This window comes from Lobosporangium transversale (genome assembly GCF_002105155.1).
Source record: "Lobosporangium transversale strain NRRL 3116 chromosome Unknown BCR41scaffold_17, whole genome shotgun sequence".
Lineage (NCBI taxonomy): Eukaryota > Fungi > Mortierellomycota > Mortierellomycetes > Mortierellales > Mortierellaceae > Lobosporangium > Lobosporangium transversale.
The window spans coordinates 476,044-498,627 of record NW_019028995.1 but is presented as its reverse complement, the minus strand read 5'-3'; the positions used below and the strand labels follow the sequence as shown (position 1 = coordinate 498,627).

Below are 22,584 nucleotides of genomic sequence, written 5' to 3'. Positions count from 1 at the left end.
TTTTGGGTGTAGTAGCAGTAATATCCCGTTCTGCACGCTAAAGTAGAGCCAGAAGCAGATGAGTTGGTGTTCACTCCGTTCAGCGGAAATCACCAGTGACTTTCGCTAGGTGATATCCCTGTTGTACCAGTGGTGGTGCGTATCAGTGTCATCGATGTTCTGTGAATCATATTAAACTATGTACTGCTTTATGATTACTATGACGAAAAGTTTGCGCCACTGGCACACCATAGCACCACTGGCGTGCAAGTACATTGATATCACTTCAAGCTATCTGTCATGAAATATGAGTTTTTATGATCGCGGATTGTGTACCTTGAGGTCATCTATTATGGGAGTCAGCAGTGTCCATGGCACCCCAATGTTTATGCCTGCAAGCACATTCAGGTGGTGTGGGTCGACGAACAGAGGATTGGCAGAAACAAGGAAAACTAGGTTATGGCCCGAAGAGCTAAGAACGGCATCAGAATAGCCCTGGTTTGCCAGATCGAGTCTCTTCCCGAAATCTTCAGATGTAATCTATCACATGATTGAGGATACCCCACCTCCGTAAGAGCGCACATTTACGGGTATTTTACCACGCATCCAAGCTTTGATTGACATACTCAGCGGTCACAAGCTGTTAAGTGGGAAATGGTTACTGCATTGGCCAAAGTTAAGCACCATGGGAACAGCAGGAGAATCGAAAAAATTACAATTGACAGATCAAAAATCAAAAATGGTACCATGTCTCACAAATGTGTGCTTGGGTCCACATCTTGGTATCACTAACTTTCTGATCAACAGACTGGTTTAGCTATGAAACCCTTCACACATCCATTTTTTCTTATTTCCCTCCTACTTCATTGTCCCGCCTTCATCACTCTTCTTCCGTCGATTCCACTGATACAATACAGCCGCTGCAATAGTATAATCCGATTCCCACAGCAATGGATATCAATGGCCTGGCCTTTCCTGAAAAAGAGGGACTATGAGCCCATTCTCCGCCCTAAACTCCATCACTACAGCACGTGTCAATGTATTGGGGGCTTTTTTCGCTCTTATCGCCCATACATATTCTTCTCATGCAGCGGGTAAAGCTCATTTAACAGTCGAACAGCAAGTACTGAAGCTTGGCCCTAATGAGACCCTAAGCTCTTTGTTTTGGCGGTGCCCCTTGTATCGAAAAAACAAGAAACAACGAATCACCGTTTGTGCCAACGAGAATTTTTTTTAAATATTGCACGCAGGGCGATGGAGACTCTGAACAGCCAAATAAAGAATAGCCTTCGCGCACGGAAACACCACTTTGTAGCAGTCGTCAAGAATTTGAAGCGAGCCTTCTACTGACCTACGGAATCAAAGTTGCTCTTGTTAAATATTAAAAACGAAAAGGATGGAATGCGACTATATGCCGTACCGAAGCGGACATCCAGACAGTGCGAGATTACCAGCCATACGACGTTGTCAGTAAGCGAGAGAGCGATCTGTTGATGTATGATAAAATCACTATGATTTAAAGACTAGTTACAAGAGATTTGATTTTTGTATGATTTTTTTTTTTTTTTTTTTTTTTTTGGCAGATGCTGAAGAGATGCTGGAGAGCTGTGTTTTACACAAAAACAAGGAGAACGAGATGTTCATTCGTTCCATAAACGTGTTTATACATCGTAGTCAAACACGGTTGGAGCTTGATCCATCTGTCCAAGCCTCAGAGTCGGCACTCGAGAATAGCCCACCATCAGTCTGGGGAAATGGCTGCAACATTGATGAATATTATAAGGTGTTTGAGGAAGCAAAAGAATCACTTTACGGGTTCTACAAAATATATTGGAGATATCAATAGGACGTTAAGAAAGCTCGTGATACGGGATTTGAGAAAACCACCAATCGTCTGCTCAAGTTAATCAGGAGAAAGACAGGATGTTGCCAAAAAAGAGTTGGATTCGGCCAATTCTCCTCAAGCACGAAGCTGTCTCCCCTCCATGGAACATCTCTCTCGTATTCCGTGCAGAAGGTAAACGTGGTGTTTGGCCGCTTTTTAATATGTCTAAAGATTTCAATTACACCAAATTGGCTTTTTATAAAATGATCTCGTAAAGACCTGCCTCCTCCCGCTCAATTCTTCTTCCTCCCTTCTCTTCAGCTCTCGCTGCTGTAGTTGCCGTAGCAAATATGGTGAGAATAAGTTCATAATTTGATCGTCGCATTAGAATATGCATATCGAAAGAATTATAATGAAATGCATTTCCCAACGTACTCTCGTGATGCCAGAGACCAAGCTCTTTTAATTTAGCTTAAGGATGGGAGAGGGTTTAACTGAGCAAAAAAAAAGAATAAAAAAGCTTGCGACTATTTTTGGTCGCACTTCAAGATAAAGGATATATAACATTTGTTGTTGTCATTTATTGTATGTGTGGAGCCGAAGCATATTTGAAAGGAAAAAACGTCAAAAAAAAAAAAAAAAACAATGCCTCATATTTTAATAGCCAGCAGGTTGCTGTTGCTCAAGGTTTGGTTGGTTCTCGTCCACATGGTGGAAATCTAAGATCTCGCTATACATCATGACCTTCCATGTATCCACAGGCAAGTCCGCGTCGTTAAAAGACCAGTCAAAGACCTCGGCAGCAACGGGCTCATCATCAGGATCATGGTATGGCTCAAGGTATTTGTGATAAAGGGCATCACCCGCCGTAATACGCTTCTTGGGGTCAAAAATCAACATCCTTTCGAGCAGATCCAGTGCTAAAAACAAAGATGACAAGATGTACTGATCAGTCATCAATCGTTGATTAACCATTCGTGATCATGACACATAGGTTAGCAAGTGTACATACCGAGTGGGTCCGAGTTTGGAAACTTTGTTGTTAATGGGATCTTCTCTCTCTTGGGAAGCGACTGGACAAATCGAAGGGTCTAAAATAGATTCAAATAGTGGTTAGTATCCGCTATTTTTTTTTTTTTTTTTTTTTTTAAAAAAAAAAAAAAAAAAAAAAAAAAAAAAGGCCTCGTTATCAGCCTTTAGCCTTTAAGCCGAGAAACTGCCTCATAACATACATTTTCGCTTCCAATAGTCTTGATAACATCATCTGGGGGCGTGCCGAGGAGCTCAGTAATGATTGAGAACTGATTGACATCTATCCATAGCCAAGTCAAATAATAAACCGTAGTTAGAAATGAAACCATGACATTCTTGCTAAAGAACCATTGAAACTTGTCAACTTCTTATGTTTGTAGATTTATAAGATTGACTTACGATCCTTTCCAGGGAATAGAGGTTTACCCTCCAACATTTCAGCAAAAATGCATCCTACGCTCCAAATATCAACTAAGAAAAAAAAAGAGAAACACACAGGAAGATGCTGTCAGTGACACAAAATAACTTGTACAAGGACTGCTCCAACTGCAAAAAAATAGAACTGAATCACTTACCAGCAACATCATATTTCTGCCAAGTAAGCATAATCTCAGGGGCACGATAATAGCGAGTGGAGACATAGCCTGTCATCTGAGGATCTTGAATACGTGCCAATCCGAAGTCACAAATCTACATTTGATGTAAACCAATGTTGGTCATTTCTCAGCTGAAATAACTTCTATACGCAAGTCATAAAGAAATTGCCATTATCCGTACCTTGAGATCGCAGTTCTCATTGACCAAAATATTGCTTGGTTTCTAATCGCCGAAGGAGATACTCGGATGTTTGTTGAGTGATAATGGTTGATGGAAAAAAAAAAAAAAAAAAAAAAAAAAAAAAATCTTCCTTTTTAATAAATACACTTACCAAGTCACGATGAACAACACCAGCCGAGTGAAGGTATTTGAGGCCGCGCTACAGTCATTCCCAGGCCACATTGGTAGAGATAGAAAGAAAGAAAGAAAGAGAGAGAGAGAGAAAGTAAAGAGGTTGCCAACCATCAGAGATTAAACTTGTAAAAAAAATTTTACACCTCATCTAGTGACGAATCCCTTGCACAGTTGCTCGGGGTCACTACAGAATATCGTAATAAAGTAATGAGGACTGAACATACCAAGATCTGATACAAAAAGTACTGAATGAACTGCTTGTCAAGGGGACGCGAGGTCAGCAGACGATGCAAATCTGTTCCAAGCAATTCCGTAACAAAGTAGCTGCAAGGCGAAATTCCATTAATGTTAATAAGATGACCTAATGCCCAATGCTGGCATTTTTTCAGGTGTATTAAAGGATTGGCTCAAAAAAAGAAAAAGGGTTTTTTTTTTTTTTTTTTTTTTTTTTTTTTCGATATGGTTTAAGGTCTTGTCATCTTTTTCACTTACATGTCCTCCAGCGGCGAAATAAAGATATCACTCAAGCTAATAATCTGTTGTTAAGAAAAACATCAGCGTTATTTTTCAATTGATTCCTCTCAACCCACTGCAGAGTAAATGCAAAACGAAAATGTCTTACATTTTCGTGTTTGAGGTGCTTCAACAGCTTCAGTTCTCTGTATGTGCGCTTTGACAAAACCGGAGTGCTGAAGGGCTTCATGATCTTCTTGATAGCCACAGGCTGGCCTGTTAACTCGTCCTTAGCAGAGCTAACATTATTAAGATCATTACAATGATAAGAAAAAGTGAGAATGTGAGAAATCCAACGCGCCGGTCATGACAAGTTAGAAATGGTTGGGTTGTCTCAGTGGCACTGTCCTTTGTTTCTTGTCAAAGAACATCCAGACGATTCGAGATTCGAAAATTACCAAACAAGACCGAAGGCGCCCATGCCCACAGGTTGAAGATCGACATAGCTATTAACCACGTACAAAGAGCATCATATTGAAATTACTAAGTCAATGAGTTCATTTCGAGGTGTTGAATTACAATAGCATCTTGATGATTCTGCGGAACATTTAATAATAATAAAAAGAGTGTGTGAAAGTATGAAAGAGAATGCACCTACCGAGTTGTGACCTCGAAGACAGTTCCAAAGATGGAGAGTTTTGCGAATTGAGCCATGGTGGGATGAATGCAAGATTTAAAGAAAGAGCTTGAAAAAAGGTAAAAAAAAAAAAAAAAAGGAGGGATGAGAATATCCCAGTTGTAGAGATAAAGAAGGAAAGACAGGAAGAAAGAAATAGAGAAAAAAAGGGTGACCCTTTTTTACCTTCTTTCTCTGAATGTGAATGCTTCAACTAGCAAACATAATCTCAGCTCCACCTATCTGAGCGCAGGAGGACTAGGTCAGGAACGGACATCCACTAAAGAGACGACCTGTTGAGCAACCGCGAAATAAACAATAAACCGTTGATAAGAAAGACAAACTCCAAACGCTGATGCCATGATGCATTTTTGCTTTCTTTTTCACCCTCCCTTCCTCTTTTTTTTTTAGTCTCGCATCATTGAATGGCTTACATCATGATGTCATCGTCAACGCATTAATTTTGAAATGCCGCCCCCCGCTGATGTGTGCGTCCATGTGTACATGTGCCTGTGCCAATGCGTGTGTGCGAATCGGCTGGGCATGCACTTTTATAATATTTAAATGTTAATGTCTAGAGCACTATGTAAAGAAAAAGGGAGATATGTCACTGCTGTAGGTCATTATTCTACACGCGACTTAACATTCCATACGGGATCTACAAAGTATCTCGATGGCGACTGCATTTTCAGGGTAACCTACTCTATCCCCCAGGCAACTGGCGGCACCATGCTCATTGGAGTGGCTGATAAAGCAGCCTTTGTTGAATTCAGGTGCTCTGATATCCTGCTCTTCTCAGCCTCAGGTGTCACTGAAAGCGGACTGTCAGCATTCACAGCCATACCCACACATGTAGTCGCGCCCATAGTCGATGACTTTGTTGTGCGTAATAATAACGATGATGACGCATTGCCCCAAAACGGACTACTTGCAACTCGATCAATATCCCACCTCTTTTCAATATCATTAACCATCCCTTGTAGAAGCTCGCTAAAGTCTCTTCCCCCAAACTCTGCAATCTTCCCCCAATTTAGACCGTGGCTAATCACCTTGGATAATACAGATCCCGTGGCTAGCTCATACAATACAGCACCCAGGCTGTAAATATCGCTCTTGATATAGTCACATGTGCGATGCCCACCAACGCGTCGGGCCTCGGGACTTGCGTAGTCTTGGGTCCCAAAGAATTGGTTCTCGGGCAACTCATGCTTTTGGCTACAAAGCCCAAAGTCACACAAAAGACCTTGGCCGTCACGGAAGAGGATGTTGGCTGGCTTGATATCTTTGTGGCTGTATCCCTTCGAATGAAGAACTTGCAGTCCTAAGACGACTGTCCTCATAATAGTTTGGATCTCTTGGACGCTGAAAACCGTGCCTAGACAACAAGATGGTGATGGTGGTTGCTGACCCAAGTCCCTGTTCGTACGACGATCAATAGTATCCCTACAACGTGTACGTAGCATCTCTGCAAGGTCCCCTTCAGCTTTCTGAAAGACCAAGTAATGGTGCTTGTTGGTGGTAATGATATCCAACAGCGGCACAATACCTGTCTAATGATTCAAAATGTAAACGCGAAATTATGATCACAAAATTAGCCAAAGCAAGGATTGCAGTCTAGCTACATCTCCACATAGATTTACTCATATATTTACCAAATCACGGAACAGCCTGCAAACTCTCATCTCTCTCTGGACCAAGCCCAACTTCTCAATTTCACCAGGAAGCTTCCGCGTAATTTTCTTGATGGCTACTTCTTCTTTTCCATAGATATGCTTGCCTTGATAGACAATACCGAAATTACCCTTACCCAGTTTCTTGGCAGTATTGTATTCAAAGATGGCAATTGTCTTGATCTTTGTTGCAAATAGCTTGCCGGAGCGGGATACTCTTGACGCGATTACTTGCTCCTGAACTGTTGGGGCCTGCTTAAAGCTGCTCTTTTTATCCGTTATCTTCGTAGAGGGTAGCATCATTGACTGCGCAAGATTGCTATCAATATTACCTGACCCGTCCGCTTCAATATCTGTATTGTGTGAGAACTCGGTCAAGGACGAAGTAGAAGACCTGAGTCGATCCTGTGGTGGCTGTAATGGCAATGACGTGCTCTCCATCGAAATGCTAGGTATCTGGATTGAGACTTCATCTTCAGACATTGATGCCTGAGCCCCAAATACCTCATATGTTTTTTCAGAAGGAGAGGAGAGTCGCCTATCTAAGCATGTCGTGACTAGCGGCGAATCCGGTATATCTGTGGCGGAAATCTTTGTACTAGCATTCAATGATTTATTAGAGCCCAACGATCCTTGGCAATCCTGACCTCCTCCTCGCTTTTCCAGAAACTGTGAGCCAGTGTAAGTCGCGTGGTAAGCAATATGCCCGACAGTGGTGCTGTCAGGATGCTGGATGTTCATGCCCGTAGACTGGTCATGGCGCCATCTTTTGGCAATAGCCTCGGCATCAGTTGAAGGTAAATTAATTGTAGGTAAATCAGTCGTAGGCGTGTGGAAGGTGCTTTCAACCGTGTGTCCAGTCATTGTCCGTGCATCTGCATTGATAGTCCTCTTACCCAGCCTCAGTATGGTGTTTTCATCGTCTGCCGTTTCTATCATGTCGACCGAGTTAATAGCCGGGGTGAATCTAATACTCATTCTTTCTTTAGATTGATGAATAGGTCCAGAGCCAGTCACTTTCTCAATAAACTCAACGTCCTCATCGTATTTTCCATGGCCCATTCCCTTCTTCTCCGGGTGGCGCTCAATGTCCTCTTCTACGTCAGAGTCCTCATCATCTTCCTTGGGCCTCATATCTACGATTCTACAATACTCGTTCAAATCGATCGGTTGTTTGACTGGTAGCATATTAATCATCGATTCCAAGTCTAGCACGCCAGGCGAGTAAGGTGAAAATGGACCTAGAGCTAGTGTTGGTGCCACATCAGCTTCATCTTGCCTGGCATGAACACGCTCTTTCCTAGGATTAATCAAAAACTGGGTGGTCTGAAATATATCCTCTTCCTTGACAAAAGTCTGCTCCCGGAAGTTCATACGCGCGATAGGCCCAATCTGAAGCTGCGAAAGAGTTGGTAAGTCTGGTTGCTTTGTTAAGGTTGGAAGACTACTGCTGCCGGCTACACCATGACTTGGTTGGGCCTTTGGATGTAGAGACCTATTGCCATCTTCATCACCGACACCGATGGCGGTAATAGTTGTGGATGTCGCTTGATCTTTCGAGACATTCCTCGAGAGAAGCGACAGCTCAGGTAGTATATATGGCTCCTTAGTTATAGTTGGTTCGATTATCATGCTCACTGACCGACCACAGTTTAAGTCTGAAGCCGAATGACCAGATAGGTGTAATAACGAGAATTTGGAAAAGGAAGTAATCAGTTGGCTGACGGCTTTCTTTGCTGTGGTCTTTTTTGTTGGTCCATTTTTGAGGACTGTATCAGCTGTGAGGATATTATTGAGAGTACTGGTGCTTTGGTCGGAGCTATACCGACTGCCTGGTGTGAAATTGTAGGGGACGATATCGTCGTGTTTATCACGGATCGCGCTGCCTCTTCCAACTCTTCCAAATGAAGCGCATCTAAGGAACGGGCTAGAGATCTTCTTCAAGCGATGAGGCAGGTTGGAGTCAGATAACATGCTCGTTGAGCCATTCATGGACGCCAAAGAGAGATTGAGTATTAACGCCAACTGAGCTAGGGATGTTAACAAAAAATAAAAGACCAGTTGGATGTTGGGTGTTTATGCGAAATGTTGTGCTTGTTTGTATACTTTCAAAGAAAGATGCAGGATATTGGGACAGGGAGGTAAAGGTTCCTTCCAATCCGTGTTTTCTTTTCATGTCATCTTCCTCCAGGGTACAGAACAATTCCTTGTTACACAGACAGCATGCATGTCACTCTGCACCATCTTCCCAGCTGCAGTGTAGAAAGGAATATAACGTCTGAATTTGTGACAGTGTTATTCCAGAAGTCAATAAAAGCTTAATTTTCCATTCATTTCCATTTCATTCCTCATTTGTTTTTGAAAAAATTGCTTCCACATTCTCACATACGACATGTCTCAACAACAAAAATCCTTGAATGAATTACTCAAATGGTCTATCATTAACCAGGCCACCGAGAAGGAAGATGCTTCTGCTGAAGGCGCTCCAAAGAAGCCCGCTGAAAAAATTGTATGGTTTTGATCAAATATTTATTATAGAATTGAGTCAAGTGTTGCACTCCAGCATGGTTACTTAGATTGCCACTCTTCTCATTTATCCGTACAACTTAAAAAAAATAGGATCCGGGGATCATCGACGCCATCCTTGGCAGAAGCGACTCCCAAATGATGCTTGAAGCTCTACAAGTGATAAAGAATCCTCAGGCGACCAATGATGAGAAGGAATTGGCATGGGAGGACTTCGAGATGTTGATTCAACAGATCGATAATGCCTCAAGTAGGTCTCCTTATATCAGTATTTCGTTGGATGTGCTAGTTATGGATAATCGAAGCCCTTAAAGAGCTATAAATACTAACAACCGAGAACTCTTTGAATATTTACAGATATTGAGAATATGAAAATGTGGCCACCAATCCTGGAGGAATTGAAAAACAGTAATCCAAAATTCAGAGAGCAGGCTGCTTGGGTTTGCGGGACAGCTACCCAGAATAATCCCAAGGCACAGGCAGCTGTAAGTACTGTATAAATCAATGATCACCTTGGCTACATGCGACATTGGGACAAAAGCTGAGTAGTATCTAATAACTTTTTTTTTTTATTCTTAAACGTTATGAATAGTTCTTGAAGGAAAATGGCCTAGCAGCAGTGATTGGATTGTTATCAGACCCAGAGATCTACATCCGTGCCAAAGCCATTTACGCTTTATCCGGTGCAATCAAGCATTTTGAACCTGCGTTGGAAGAATTTAAGAATCAGGATGGCTTCAAGACATTGGTAACGCTTCTGAATACTGAATCAGGTAAGTAGTGTCACACAAGACGAAAAACATATAACACGCACTGTAACAGATAGGGAGACCGGATACTGAAAGCTCTTCGTTTTACATTCTTTCAATCAGATCTTTCCTTACTTCGCAAGACCGTATTCTTAATCAACACACTCCTAATTCAGGACCCTACCTGTAGCAAACAGCTAGCACAGCTGCAGCTCATCCATGCACTAGACACAATTTTGAAGCAGCATATGGAAGATGAGGACATGGTTGAAAAGACGCTAGTGACACTTAGGACGTTCTTCAATGTTTCCTCAAGCCCTATCCATCCTGCGACCCTTGCACTCATTCGTCCGAAGGTTTTGGAGGCAAAAGAGAAATATGGGAGCCTTATTTTGGATTCAGAAGCATGGGCGGATCTCGAGAAGAGAACTGCCTAAACTATTTTATGCATACAATAAAAACATTTTAATGATTGTTTACTCCCTAAACTATGCCAATTTCATTATCTCATGCTTTTCTATTATAAAACCAGAGTTATCTTATTGCTGCCTGAATTATTAAATTTTATTTACAAATACACCTAAAATTAAAATTCTTCACACTCAACTTGAATACCACATTCAATGCAAGTCTGGACCGAAGCCCCCGACTCTGGATCTACTAGAGCTGTTCCAAAACTATGCGTATGAACTTTTACTCTTTGCTGCGCCTTCTTGTCCTGCCAAACTGACGTTCTTGTTTTGTTCCGCAAGTCTCGAAGCTCCTTTTTGAACTTGATCTCTTTCCTGGCTTCTTTGTCTCGCTCTCGTCTTTCGAACTCACGATCTAATCCTTCAGGTCCCCCCCATTTTTTGAATGCAAACTCTTCAACTTGGCAACGAAGATACAGCATCATATTGTTCCATGTTGCTTTCTTAGGATTCGGTCTCTCCCAATGTGGAAATAGCTCTGTGTCTCGTAGTTCCGGATCCGTCAAAAGATAGTCCAAGCGGCACTCTGTCTTTGTCAAAAGTGAATATTTTTCGGGTTGAGCATCTCGGCAGCCGACGCAGACAGGGACATGAAAATGTTGTAACAACTGAAAATCAACATCGACTGAAGTGCAGTCTTGGCATTCAAAGTTATCTTCAGCTCCAAGAAATATTGCTACAAAAAAAATTAAAAAAAAAAAAAAAAAAAAATTAAAATACAAAAATACTAATTATAAAGAAAAAAAAAAAAAAAGACGAAAAGCGAAGCGAATAAGGCTTACATGGGTCTGGAGGAGCCTTGGTCGGTTGCCACTTGCGTTTCCTGTTGTTCTCGGTTTCCGTATCTCCTCCTGCGCCAACAGTATCCTTTTCATCTAACTCTTGAATAAAACCCGCCTTTGTATCCTTCATTGATGACAAATCATAATCATAGAATTTAGTCCACGCATTCTTAGGCAGTGGTTCGACTGCTTCCATAGCCTTGTGAATCAGATTGGCATTTTCCTCGATAATCTTTGAGGTTGATATGACATGCGATGATATACTACTGTTCTTCTCGCCGGTTGTGAGGAACCCTCCACCCTCAACATCATCGCCGAACTCATAGGCTATAGCGCGTTCTGACTCAAGTTTTCGTTGATACTTCGCCCTCCGTTCAAGCGCTGCCTGTCGGTTCCTTTCGATTTTAGCTTGGACTTCTAGTGGCAGTTCGCTTTTGGCAACAGGCCTTCCTACTGTTTCCTCATGGCTGACAGTAGGTGTGATTGATGACTGAGACGAGTGTGAGACTATTTTGGATGTCGGAGCAGTTATAGACGAACTTTGTGGCGTCTCTTTAACTTCAGCTTCATCATTCGTTGCTGTCGCTTTGGTGGCATTGGTCTCTTGATCTCTCATTGCTTCAATGCTCCCAATGCTAGCGGTATAAATATATCAAAATTGGTGGCGCTAAATGTCAAGAAACTGAAATATGCAGACAAAGAGGCAAAACCTCTTGACTGTTATCGGGATGGAAAAAAGCTATATGCACATGTCACGTGAATTCCGAAACAAAAAAAAAAAATTTAAAAAAGGAGACATTTCAAGCCGTTGAGAATAGGCCTGTTCCATGTTATTTTTTTTTTTTTTTTTTTTTTGGATGTTCAGCAGTTTGCTCAACCATTTGCTACCTGTTGGTTACTGTAGATTAGGGGGACGGAAAACAGAAACGGAAACGGAAACGGAAGCGGAAACGGAAACGGAAACGGAAAAATGGAAACGAGAAAGGGAAAGATTATATACTCAAGTCAATGAATGATATGGTGAATCACCTGGCACAATCTAGATCGCTGCACTTAATAGATCGATTTTTGCTTGTTGACGGAATACAACATCTTGTTAACCGAGGCGGTACGAATAGAGCAATAGTATGAACAACCTGAGCATTGGCCATGCTTTACGCTTTTTTTTTTTTTTTTTTTTTAATAAGAGGTACTTATCTTTGGAGTGTCGAAAAGACATCAAGAAGTAAAAGAGCTTGTTACCTTAAGCAACTTTGTCTATATGGTCTTAACTTTGTTTTTAGAGCTCTCTGCTCTGCATCAACTGTTTTCTCATAAACAGCCCTCAGTGTGCCTATCCGACCATAGTGTTATTACATATAAAAAAAATTTGTAGACATGGGTGTTTCCAAGTCGTTTTTTATTCAAGAATACAAAATCAAATATCTATTCCTAATAGATCAATCATGAATGTAAAGAATCTAGAAGGGACACCTATCTGGTTCAAATGGCATTTGGACAGGACTTAAGGGTCGAGCTTTTTGATCCTTAATTCATTTCTTGAAAAAATGCATTGATTAGAGAGGAATGAAAGTGGAACTGTGACTTAAAGTAAAGGATAAGCAAAAGTAATAAGGAAATTATGAAGTGAAGTTTTGTAAGTTTTTTAACAGCAACAATACAGTAATAATAACAAGAATAAATAGTGAACGTAATGTCCCATGCAGTGGCCACCCGACCAGGATGGGAGCAGGCAAGAGCATCTATCCATTGTCCAAACAAAAAATTTTTTTTGACTCAATTGTCCTCCATCTTTTTATATTGCAAATAATGGATACAAGAGGAGGGATTTTTTTTTTTTGCTCTCTCACCTTTTTGTGTCTCTTGTGTGTCTCTTTGCATCGTCTCTCCTTTTACCTGTTCACGACGTGCTCGCAATAGAACGCCTCCCTTTTCTTCTTTTTTTTTTTTTTTTTTTTTTTTTTTTTCCTCTCTCTTTTTCTGCAGAACATCCATTAAAGAAAATATATCATTCATTAATACACAATTGCCGCCCAACATCTTTCTCTGTCTGTTTTTATTTATTCTCTTTGACACTCTAATTCATTTCTCATTTTATCCTACCATCTCATCCTATCCCATCCCATCATCCTTTTTGTCTGTTTCTATTCATCCTACTCGCACTCTCATCACCTTCTTTCTCTCGCTCTCACTCTCTCACTCTCTCTCCCTCTCTTTTCTCTCTTTGGCTCCATCTCCTTTTCTTCCTCCCTTCCTCGCCCTTCTCTCAAACATTTACGCACACACACATACATTCACACACATTTAACATACACACCAATAACACCTGTCATCGTACATTACATTCAATTCGAGCTGCCTTTTGTTTTCCTTCCTCTTACACTTGTATTTGATGCCTCAACTCTAGTTGAACCTCGTCTGGTCTATCAAACCAAGTTAAACAGCAGCAGTCCTCTCGCAAAAGCACACACATTTGCTCCATTGCTTTTTATTTTTATTTTTATTTTTTTGCATACAATTGTTTATAATCAATCCTACATTGCCATCTAGCCGACAATACTCCATCCATTAGTCACCCATACATTTCAAAGAAGGGCTGTTAGAAATATATTCGCTTTTATATCGTCGTCAGCCAACATCTGTTAAATATCTTTGACAATCTCTCTGTCAACGCTAGTTTCGTATTTTAAAAAAACCAATCCTGGCTTGGACCGGCGCGCCTTTCTGCTCCTACCACGCTTTTGCTCGCCGTTCCAATCGATAATACCACGCGCTAGTCCACTGTTGTTTTTTACATCTACACTTTCGCCCATATTAAAACTCTCACACAGCACTAACTTCCAACCATGGGACTCTGTCTTTCTGCAGAGGAAAAGGAGCAGAAGGAGATCAGTCAAACTATTGATCGAGGACTGGAAGAAGATAATAGGCGACTTAAAAAAGAGTGTAAAATCCTGTTACTAGGTAAGCAAGTGTTACCAACTCGTGTATCCCCCCATTCGCCCTTTTCCTTGTACTTCTACTTTTTTTTTTTTTTTTTTTTTTTTTTTTGGTATCTTTTCATGAATTTCATGCATCCTTTCGTTTCTTCACATCTCCCTCTCGTATTCCATCCCCCCTTTTCTCGAGATACGACAATATGAAAAGCAAAACGTAACGCTCGACGGCCACTTGCATGATTTTTGTCTGACTTTATAGGGAGTGGAGAGTCTGGCAAATCCACTATTGTGAAGCAAATGAAGGTTATTCATCAAGGTGGCTATAGTACAGAAGAATTAGCAACTTATAAGTTGACTGTATACAAAAACTTGGTTGACTCTGCACAGTCATTGGTATTGGCAATGGAAAAACTACGACTGGAGCCCGCTTTGCCCGAGAACAGAGCCAATGCCGACCGTATTCTGGACTATCGAGTGGAGGCAGACCCTTACTTTATTTTAAGTCCTGATATTGTCAACGCTATCGATTCTTTATACCACGATCCCATTACGGCTATTTGCATGGAGCGATCGAGTGAATTCTACATTATGGACTCTGCACCCTAGTAAGCTCAAAAAAAAAAAAAAAAAAAAAAAAAAAAAGTGACTGCATTTCGAATTGAGATGTTTTTGACTTACAACATGGTTTGTGTTGGTGACATAGTTTCTTTAGCCAAGTACGGCGTCTGGGAGCAGAAGACTATACACCCAGTGTACAAGATGTTCTCAGAGCGCGCTCCAAGACGACAGGCATCTCAGAAACGAGGTTTAATATGGGGCAGCTTAGCATACAGTACGTCGTTATTGCAAATCTATCTCTTCACCAAGTAGCGGCATTTGGGCATCATAGTATAGGTACCATGCATCTTTTCTTGTTTCTCACTCTATATTGTATTCATACCATATGGTTCTAGCATGTTTGACGTCGGTGGGCAGCGCTCAGAGCGAAAAAAATGGATTCATTGTTTTGAGGCTGTTACATCTATCATTTTTTGTGTGGCGTTGAGTGAATATGATCAAGTGCTGCTGGAGGAGTCTGGTCAGGTAAAATAGCAACTGTTCATTATATTTCTCATTTCTAATTTCAAGAATACGTCCGTATGGTGAGTTCTGGTGACTTTGCCGTGTTCTCATCAGCATGCTTGATCATGATTTTCTGTGCACAGAACCGAATGGCCGAAAGTCTTGTGCTTTTCGAATCAGTCATCAATAGCCGCTGGTTCTTGCGGACGTCAATCATTCTGTTCATGAATAAGATTGATCTATTCGCAGCCAAACTTCCTAAAGTACCATTGGAGAGATATTTTTCGGATTACACAGGTAAGTGCTAGTGGGTGGCGCCCCATGATGTATCGAAAATGGTCGATTGATAGTATGATTAAACTCAGAGTGCCTTACCTTGGGTTTGGATTGTCTAGGTGGCCCGGACATCAGTAAAGCAGCAAAATACATCCTATGGCGATTCACGCAAACAAATCGAGCACGACTTCATATATACCCACAGTAAGCATGCAATAATTATTGAATGCTTTCTGTCTTAGCAATTTGTCTATACCATTGGGATTAATTCTTGTACCAATTTTTCATGTCATTTTTTTTTCCTTTCAGCATGACGCAAGCTACCGACACCTTGAATGTGAGCCATATATCCATGATGCTCTTAATGATGATTACTAAAAAAAAAAAAAAAAAAAAAAAAAGACTTTGACCTCTTCCACTAACATCAAGTTCATCTTTCTATCCTCCTCCTCTCTTATTTCATAATTTAATCTATATCAATCCATATAGATCCGGTATGTCCAAGGGCGCTGGCAACGGCGAATTTTAAGCAGTGACGTGATTCATTGTTGATTAACATTATAATTCTCTCTGATTGATTTCTAGACTCGTTTTCGCTGCCGTCAAAGAAACGATTTTACAGAACGCCTTGAAGGACAGCGGTATCCTGTAAAACGGAGAAGCCTAAGCCCTTCACATCCGGGTTCTTCTATTTATTTTGGTTTCGTGCGCAGCGTCCTGATGGGCTGTGTCTATTATGAGAGCATGTGAGCAAGGAGATCCCAATGCAGCGGCACAAAAGACAGGCTTCGTTTTTTTTTTTTTTTTTTTTTTTTTTTTTTTTTCCCTTCCTTTTCCTTTCCTTTTCCTTTCCTTTTCCTTTGAGTCCTAGAGTTGCTCAATATCACCAGGAAGCTTACAGTATTTCGTCAAAGAACATCTTTACAACGTTACGTATGTTGAGATGAAAAGTGGAAAAACCTGCTGTAACAGAATTTTTTTTTAATTTTTTATATTTATTATTGTTGTTATCATTGTTGTCACTGTTATTATTGTTCAATACTCATTGCTACGTCCCACACGCTGCCTTTATGGCTCTTTTGGGCTTTGTTCCTTGCTTATATTCTAGCCTCTCCTATTTTTCTCTCACTTCTACAATATCCTGACCCTTTTTTCAAACATTGTCGCGCTCTAATTCACAAATATTTCCTTTTAGTCTAGCCTATCTTTTTGCCTCTGTTAGTTATATTTATGTCCCTAATCATGTAATATTGCTTGAGATTATCATTTTGCCTCCATCTGTCAACGTGTTCTGTCTGACATTTATTTTAGTTTATAATATTTTTCAAACAGCCTGGTTGAGCTACCCCTTTTCCGTTTATGGACAAAAAGTACTGTATTCCAAAAACCAATAAATACAGACAAATGATTACTCATGTACTAGGCTCACGGTATAGGCACGCAGACAAAAAAATTACCCGGGCGAAGTTTTTATGAGATCAACACGTAATCGTGTCATCTGAGCTCGGTATATTTGGCTGGAAACATTGAAGAACTTTTGGAGCTGTAATATATTTTGCTATTACCACTTTACAGCATCGTTTTCTGCTGCCCTCAGAATTAAATATCATCGCGTCTTTTGTCCACGAACACGACCATGTTCACAAAGCAGTTGAACACAACGGCGCAAGCACGCGACACACATGCATATATATATTTATTCATATATCATACTTATACTCTTAAGACTCGATTACATGTAGCAATTATTCCACCAATCTCTTCACTAAAGGCGCAAACCTCAAGTATAAACCTATACAAAATTTATAGTAAAATTCTTGTTCAAGTATGATCGATGAAGTCGAGGACCTCCAGTCAGCGTAAAAAAAAACACTCGGACGGGGACTAGAAATCTAGGCAGCCTATTTAAAGACTTGGAGGAAGGGGAAAAGGAGAGCCGTAGTTAGTGATCTTTGAGATTAATCAGAAGGGGTGTAAAAAAATAAGAAATACTCATACTTCTTTTCCTTAACCTTTTGCAGCATGAAATTAGATTGGGTTCATATTTGATATTTGGTAATCATAGCATGAAGTTCAAGCTTCTCGATATCCTTCTCCTGATATTCAGACATCTATGCATAGATATTCGGACAAGACAAGGCATGTATTTTTTTTTATGTGAAATTGTAAATTGTTGCCTTAGAATAGTTAACGCCTTGATGCTGTTGCTTTTGCCCCTCCATACAAAGGCGATTCCAGGCCACGCTTCAGTTTCAGTCGGGCGATACCACGACCTATCGACGGCAGATGTCACTGAAACTGAGGCAGCATATCGGGGTTCTTTAAAGTAACGGGCACCTCCATTTTATGCTGAGCTACAATAATGGTATAGCAGCGCTGAGGCGTAGCGTGCGGTCTTGCGTTGACCCTACGAATATTTATGGGATCTAAAGACAGGATTAAGATATCAGGATGTGCAGGTAGAATGAGTTTCGACTGTGTCGTGCAGCGTGTTTTTGAGGATGAACATGGAGGGAGAGCTGAGCACCTCTATGGTTACTCTGGATTCGTTTGACAGCGTGAGATCAAAGGACTGTCAGAAGTATAAATTTCGAGTTCGAGGTCAGCGATAGAACAAAACTGGACTTGACAATTTGTCGTGTCAAGCGTCGAATGACACGAAAAAGGCTCTTAATTGAGCCATCCCTTCAATGTTTGTTCACATGAACCCCTTGAAATTTTTTACCCAGGCGAGCTTTGACCAAGACTCTTGAGGGAGGTCGTTTGATTTCTATAGTCGAATCTCAATTTGGAACGTGTTGGACCCATCAATGAAACCGTCATGATTGAACTGGAAGAAATATCATTCAAGCACTACACATCCTACTCAATCCCTAAAAGATCTGCAATAATCATCTTCATCTCCATTCGTTGGTATTTCAAAACCCTTTGAAAGACATCCTGTTCCACAATATCCAGTGTCTTGTTTTCAGTTTTTATTTATTTATTTCACAAATAACACAACATTAGTATCAAGTATTCAAAAGAAAAATAAGAAATATACAGGGTTCAGAGGAGTAGGGAGAGGGACATCTTGTCTTACTATAAAAAAAAGTACATGCGTACATTTGAGATGAATGTGAACCAAACAAAGGCTAGGGAGCTAAAAAGAATCAAAGCACAAGGCATCCACAGCTTTGCTTCTTTCTCCTTATCAACTTTTTTTTTTTTTTTTTTTTTTTTTCTTTGGAAGGAACGAGATCTAGTTAGTCTCTGTCGCTCTCTTCCTCTCTTTGTTGTTGTTGTTGTTTTTTTTTTTTTTTTAAGGCACTCATATGCGTGTGTATGTCCTTTGTTTCTGTGCGAAAAAAAAAAAAAAAAAAAAAAAAAAAGCCTTCCCCTTTTTTGTTGTAGACATACAAAAAAAAAAGACCAAGGGAAGAGGTTTCCTATTAGTCCAGCATTTGTCCGTTCAGAATCATACTCCTCATTGGGCTGCTGGACCGAGAATGTTTGTCCTGGCATGAAGGTTTCAGATGACTATCAGCATTCTTGTGGATGCTTCCTGCGTAACTGTCCACAGCAATGGTTTTAACATCGTGGTCAGGTGCATGTGCAAACATGCTTTGCTCCCCATGAATGTGATGGCCACTCTTGTTCGACTGAAGACCACCCAAATTCGTAGGGCCTGCATCATTTCTGTCAAAAGGATGACCAGCGGATCTGCCCGTTGTCGAGAATTTACGAAACAATCCTCCAGCACCACTACCGCTACTAGTACCAGTATTAGTAGCACTAGAATTCGTGATATCATTTATGGAAGTTGGAGGCGACCCACTTCCAAAGAAACTACTGGCTCTTCGACCTCGTTCAGAAGTCTAAGTATACAAAGTACACAGGTGTAGTAAGGGTAAAAAGGACGCAATGTTAGATGGTTGGAAACCCTTCTGCATTAATATTTTGGTATTTTATTACTGGTGGCAACCGTCAAACGATAGGAAAACAAAAAAAAGAAAAAAAAGAAAATAGGGCAACATGCCAAGTGCCACCGTCGTCATGTAGTGGTCATCATCAAACGACTCGCATTTGTGTATTGAACCCTACACTCAGAGGAAAAGCTTTGGCCTTTCCTCCAAATACATGTGCTTTTCTTTTACTCCCCCAATAAGCTTGCTTCGACCCTCACACATAAACATCATGTCTTTTTTTTTTTTTTTTTTTTTTTTTTATTTGTTCCTAATGCCATTACCTGAGAATTGACGCCACCATTTGTAGTGGTTGGAGACCCAACAAACTGATTGAGTTGATTGAAACTAGTTGAAAACCTTCTGTGTAAAACAGGAACAGACTGAGATGAAGGGATAGTCGTCGAAGATGCTCCTGAAGGCGATGAAACTGATGTTGGTGAGGCCAAGGGTGCGCCAAAGGCGGCAGCAGAGAATGGTGTGGTGGCGGTTCCTACGGACGAACTTAAAAAGCCATAGTTCGGATTTGCGATAATAGACGAGCCCGTGAATGCTCGAGGTGAGGTTGCAGCTCTTGAAATTGAGGTTGAAAACGATCGCTGACGAGGAATGGAAATCGAGAGAGGAGTCGATACTGAGGCAGCGGAGGTAGAGTTATTAAAGGAAGAGGTAGGGGACATAGGAGGCATGGCAGTTGAAACCATGTCTCCTTTGTACTGATGATTAAAGGAGCCTGACACGGAGTTTGCACGTTGATGGGACATGTGAACAAGAAGGCAATGGACAGAAAAGGAGAGAAGTTTAAAAAAATTCTAAGGATAAGGAACGATATGAAAAGAAAAGAGGTAGAAGAAGGGAAGGAAGGGAAGGAAAAGAAGGAAACAAAGGAAAACGGACATTTTCCTTCTTTTTATCAGCAGCACGCGTGAGAGAGATAAGGGCGTGTGCAACGTTTGTTGTTGCAAGTGAAGTCCTTTCCATCCACTAGATTTAGAGACTTTGAGTCTTAGCTGTAAACAAAATAGTTGCATTGGAGAGAGTCTGACAAAACTTTCTCCATCAACAAAACCTCCACTTCGTACACCTTAGTCCCTGTCCTTGAGGGACCTTCTCCACACTTTATCAACCAATTGGACAAACAAACACAAAAAAAAAACAAATATCAACTTGTTTACCAACATAGAGACAAAAACACTCTACTTTTATTAATAGCTTCCTCGTGAAGGGAGTGTTCCTATTATATATACAATAGATGATTTTGTCAACTATAAAAATGTGTCTTTTTTTTTTTGGCCATTCAAATGGGAATCCATTCAAGATGAGACTTTGAACATGCAACCTCATGCCAATAAATGATCTTTCAAAGGTCAAAACAAGTTGTACATACTTCTTTTGCCTCTCAGCTCTGTCATGTCTTTAGTTTTTTTTTTTTTTTTTTTTTTTTTTTTTTTTTTCTTAAAAACCATAACTAATTGACATTCAAGATGAACATTTCGTAGTGCATGCAAGATGAAATGAATTTTTTTTTTTACAACTGAGGATCAATTAGGTTTTATTTTTTTATATTACAAGTAGCTACAATATTATAAGTTCGTAGAAGAGGATTTAGAGTCCTGCAAGGGCGGCAAGGCCAACGGCGGCGATCGAGAGAACATAGGGCATGTTCAATTGAACACCAGAGCTGGGCTTAGTGGTGCTGGGAGCGGGGTTACCAGTGGAAGAAGGCTTGCCTCCGGATGGAGATCCAGAGGGGGAAGCGTTGCACTTGAGAATAGGGCCCAAGGGAGCGAGCTGACCATTGGCCTCATCGACTTGGGAGGAATTGCAGGCAGGGGCAGGGGTAGTGCCGGTAAAGCAGCTACCAGCAGGGCCAGTGCCATCAGGTTTGAAGGCAGTTGTCGACCAGGAGCAAACACAAGCCTTAGTGTCGGGCTTCTGGATGGCAGCGATGATGGCAGGGACGTTGACCTCGTTATTACCAGCAAAAGCATTGGTGAGCTCAGTGAAGTCTTCCTTGCTGAGCTTGGCGCAGGTTGTATCTTTTGCGAAAGAGCCGAAAACGCACTGGGTGCAGGAGTTGTTGGCAAAGCCCTGAGCCTGAACAGTGCTGGCGGCAGCAACGGCGACGGCGACGATGGCAAGAGTCTTGAACTGCATGTTGAGTGTAATAAGTTTGGAGAGAAAGGGAGATGTATGTGAAGAGAAAAGAGTGATGAGGAGCTGAGAGGACATGGAGGTATTTATATAAACATTCCGAGGTAACAAGATGGATTTATGGGCTGTTTTTGATCGAGTTGGCTAATAGGATTATGCACAAGGCAGGGTTAGATCAAACCGTAACAACTTTGTGAAAGTTAGCCGATAGCTCTCATCTCTCATCAGAGGTAAGCAAAGCAAGTGCTGAACTACATGTACTTTTTTTTTTTTTTTTTTTTTTTGAGAGCAATTTTTTTTTTTTAGCCAATCGTGATTGCACTGACCGTCTCTTGTGGAATGCACTGTTGCTGTAAAGTAAAAAGTTTGAATGAGTGAAAAAATAACCGCCATTCTCATTGATGTTACACTGGTGATTTTCTAAGAGGGGGATGGTGAGAAGCTATGCTACTAATATAGCATATTTGTATATGTATATAAATATGACAAAAGACATTCAGTCCTTCCCTTGATTAATAACAAAACAATAACGCGACTTATTGACTGCAAACACATGGAGTGATTATGGATGCAAATATTAAACCGCATTCAATATTGATGCATTTGTGCAACCGAACCATAGTTATCGTAATGATATATCATTAAAATTTTATTTTAAGTTTCGTAATCATGTGTGGACATGTGGGGGATCTTCTCTTTGATAGCTTGGTGCCAACATCTCCATCTCCACCTACTGGCCTGCCTACGCATTCGATCTCCACGCACTTTTTTTTATTTTCAACTCAAAGAGTGCTATATTATAATGGTATTAATATGAAGAATATGGTTTTTTATTTATTGATATCGTTGCTAGGTCGCTTTCTTGTATCGCAATTCAGAAGATCTTACATGTGCTCCATACGGTTTCTTGTGACCAATGCTCCAGTGCTGTGGCTCGATCCATGGCGCTATTTATTAGTATCACAAACTTTTTGTTTAAAAGTGCTTGTCTAACGGTAGCCTGTTGCTCAAGGCATGTTTCACAAGAAATTTATTGGCTAACGGAATGGTGGCCTGATTTTTTCCTTCAAATTTGAGCGTTGCAACTGCAAGGTTC

At 40.8% G+C, this 22,584-nt stretch overlaps 8 protein-coding genes across 8 annotated transcripts; 2 read left to right on the top strand and 6 right to left on the bottom strand.

Moving 5' to 3' along the window:
• Positions 1 to 2,424: 2,424 nt before the first annotated feature.
• On the bottom strand, positions 2,425 to 4,989 carry BCR41DRAFT_353110 (mitogen-activated protein kinase HOG1). The gene is made up of 11 exons (XM_022024075.1): positions 4,899 to 4,989; positions 4,410 to 4,746; positions 4,280 to 4,323; positions 4,012 to 4,111; positions 3,765 to 3,812; positions 3,614 to 3,655; positions 3,412 to 3,526; positions 3,236 to 3,307; positions 3,037 to 3,116; positions 2,817 to 2,895; positions 2,425 to 2,724 (listed from the first exon to the last, which is right to left on the bottom strand). Exons 2-11 carry the CDS (start codon positions 4,488 to 4,490, stop codon positions 2,462 to 2,464), a joined length of 924 nt encoding a protein of 307 aa, XP_021881691.1. The 5' UTR covers positions 4,491 to 4,746; positions 4,899 to 4,989; the 3' UTR covers positions 2,425 to 2,461.
• A 625-nt stretch (positions 4,990 to 5,614) lies between these two features.
• On the bottom strand, positions 5,615 to 7,720 carry BCR41DRAFT_386321 (kinase-like domain-containing protein; the record flags this gene model as incomplete). Its single annotated transcript, XM_022027777.1, has 2 exons — positions 5,615 to 6,466; positions 6,569 to 7,720. The coding sequence occupies 2 exons, from the start codon at positions 7,718 to 7,720 to the stop codon at positions 5,615 to 5,617; spliced, it is 2,004 nt and encodes a 667-aa protein (XP_021881690.1).
• A 1,226-nt stretch (positions 7,721 to 8,946) lies between these two features.
• BCR41DRAFT_336205 (armadillo-type protein) lies at positions 8,947 to 10,341 on the top strand. Its single transcript, XM_022022022.1, has 5 exons — positions 8,947 to 9,095; positions 9,206 to 9,362; positions 9,470 to 9,597; positions 9,705 to 9,885; positions 9,985 to 10,341. Exons 1-5 carry the CDS (start codon positions 8,979 to 8,981, stop codon positions 10,296 to 10,298), a joined length of 897 nt encoding a protein of 298 aa, XP_021881689.1. The 5' UTR covers positions 8,947 to 8,978; the 3' UTR covers positions 10,299 to 10,341.
• Positions 10,342 to 10,447: 106 nt separating this feature from the next.
• Positions 10,448 to 11,309, bottom strand: BCR41DRAFT_305385 (XPA protein C-terminus-domain-containing protein; the record flags this gene model as incomplete). Its single annotated transcript, XM_022020790.1, has 2 exons — positions 10,448 to 11,007; positions 11,114 to 11,309. 2 exons carry the CDS (start codon positions 11,307 to 11,309, stop codon positions 10,448 to 10,450), a joined length of 756 nt encoding a protein of 251 aa, XP_021881688.1.
• Positions 11,310 to 13,690: 2,381 nt separating this feature from the next.
• BCR41DRAFT_55382 (G protein alpha subunit) lies at positions 13,691 to 16,052 on the top strand. Its single transcript, XM_022030902.1, has 9 exons — positions 13,691 to 14,077; positions 14,312 to 14,657; positions 14,756 to 14,884; positions 15,006 to 15,135; positions 15,258 to 15,411; positions 15,510 to 15,594; positions 15,700 to 15,727; positions 15,880 to 15,884; positions 15,976 to 16,052. The coding sequence occupies exons 1-9, from the start codon at positions 13,960 to 13,962 to the stop codon at positions 16,040 to 16,042; spliced, it is 1,062 nt and encodes a 353-aa protein (XP_021881687.1). The 5' UTR covers positions 13,691 to 13,959; the 3' UTR covers positions 16,043 to 16,052.
• A 1,627-nt stretch (positions 16,053 to 17,679) lies between these two features.
• BCR41DRAFT_396024 (hypothetical protein) lies at positions 17,680 to 18,213 on the bottom strand (the record flags this gene model as incomplete). The annotated part of the gene is made up of 3 exons (XM_022028776.1): positions 17,680 to 17,797; positions 17,930 to 17,962; positions 18,116 to 18,213. 3 exons carry the CDS (start codon positions 18,211 to 18,213, stop codon positions 17,680 to 17,682), a joined length of 249 nt encoding a protein of 82 aa, XP_021881686.1.
• Positions 18,214 to 18,769: 556 nt separating this feature from the next.
• Positions 18,770 to 20,191, bottom strand: BCR41DRAFT_421926 (hypothetical protein). The gene is made up of 2 exons (XM_022030091.1): positions 19,619 to 20,191; positions 18,770 to 19,247 (listed from the first exon to the last, which is right to left on the bottom strand). The coding sequence occupies exons 1-2, from the start codon at positions 20,096 to 20,098 to the stop codon at positions 18,822 to 18,824; spliced, it is 906 nt and encodes a 301-aa protein (XP_021881685.1). The 5' UTR covers positions 20,099 to 20,191; the 3' UTR covers positions 18,770 to 18,821.
• A 667-nt stretch (positions 20,192 to 20,858) lies between these two features.
• On the bottom strand, positions 20,859 to 21,564 carry BCR41DRAFT_353104 (hypothetical protein). The gene has a single exon (XM_022024074.1). It carries the CDS (start codon positions 21,489 to 21,491, stop codon positions 20,940 to 20,942), a length of 552 nt encoding a protein of 183 aa, XP_021881684.1. The 5' UTR covers positions 21,492 to 21,564; the 3' UTR covers positions 20,859 to 20,939.
• Positions 21,565 to 22,584: the final 1,020 nt, after the last annotated feature.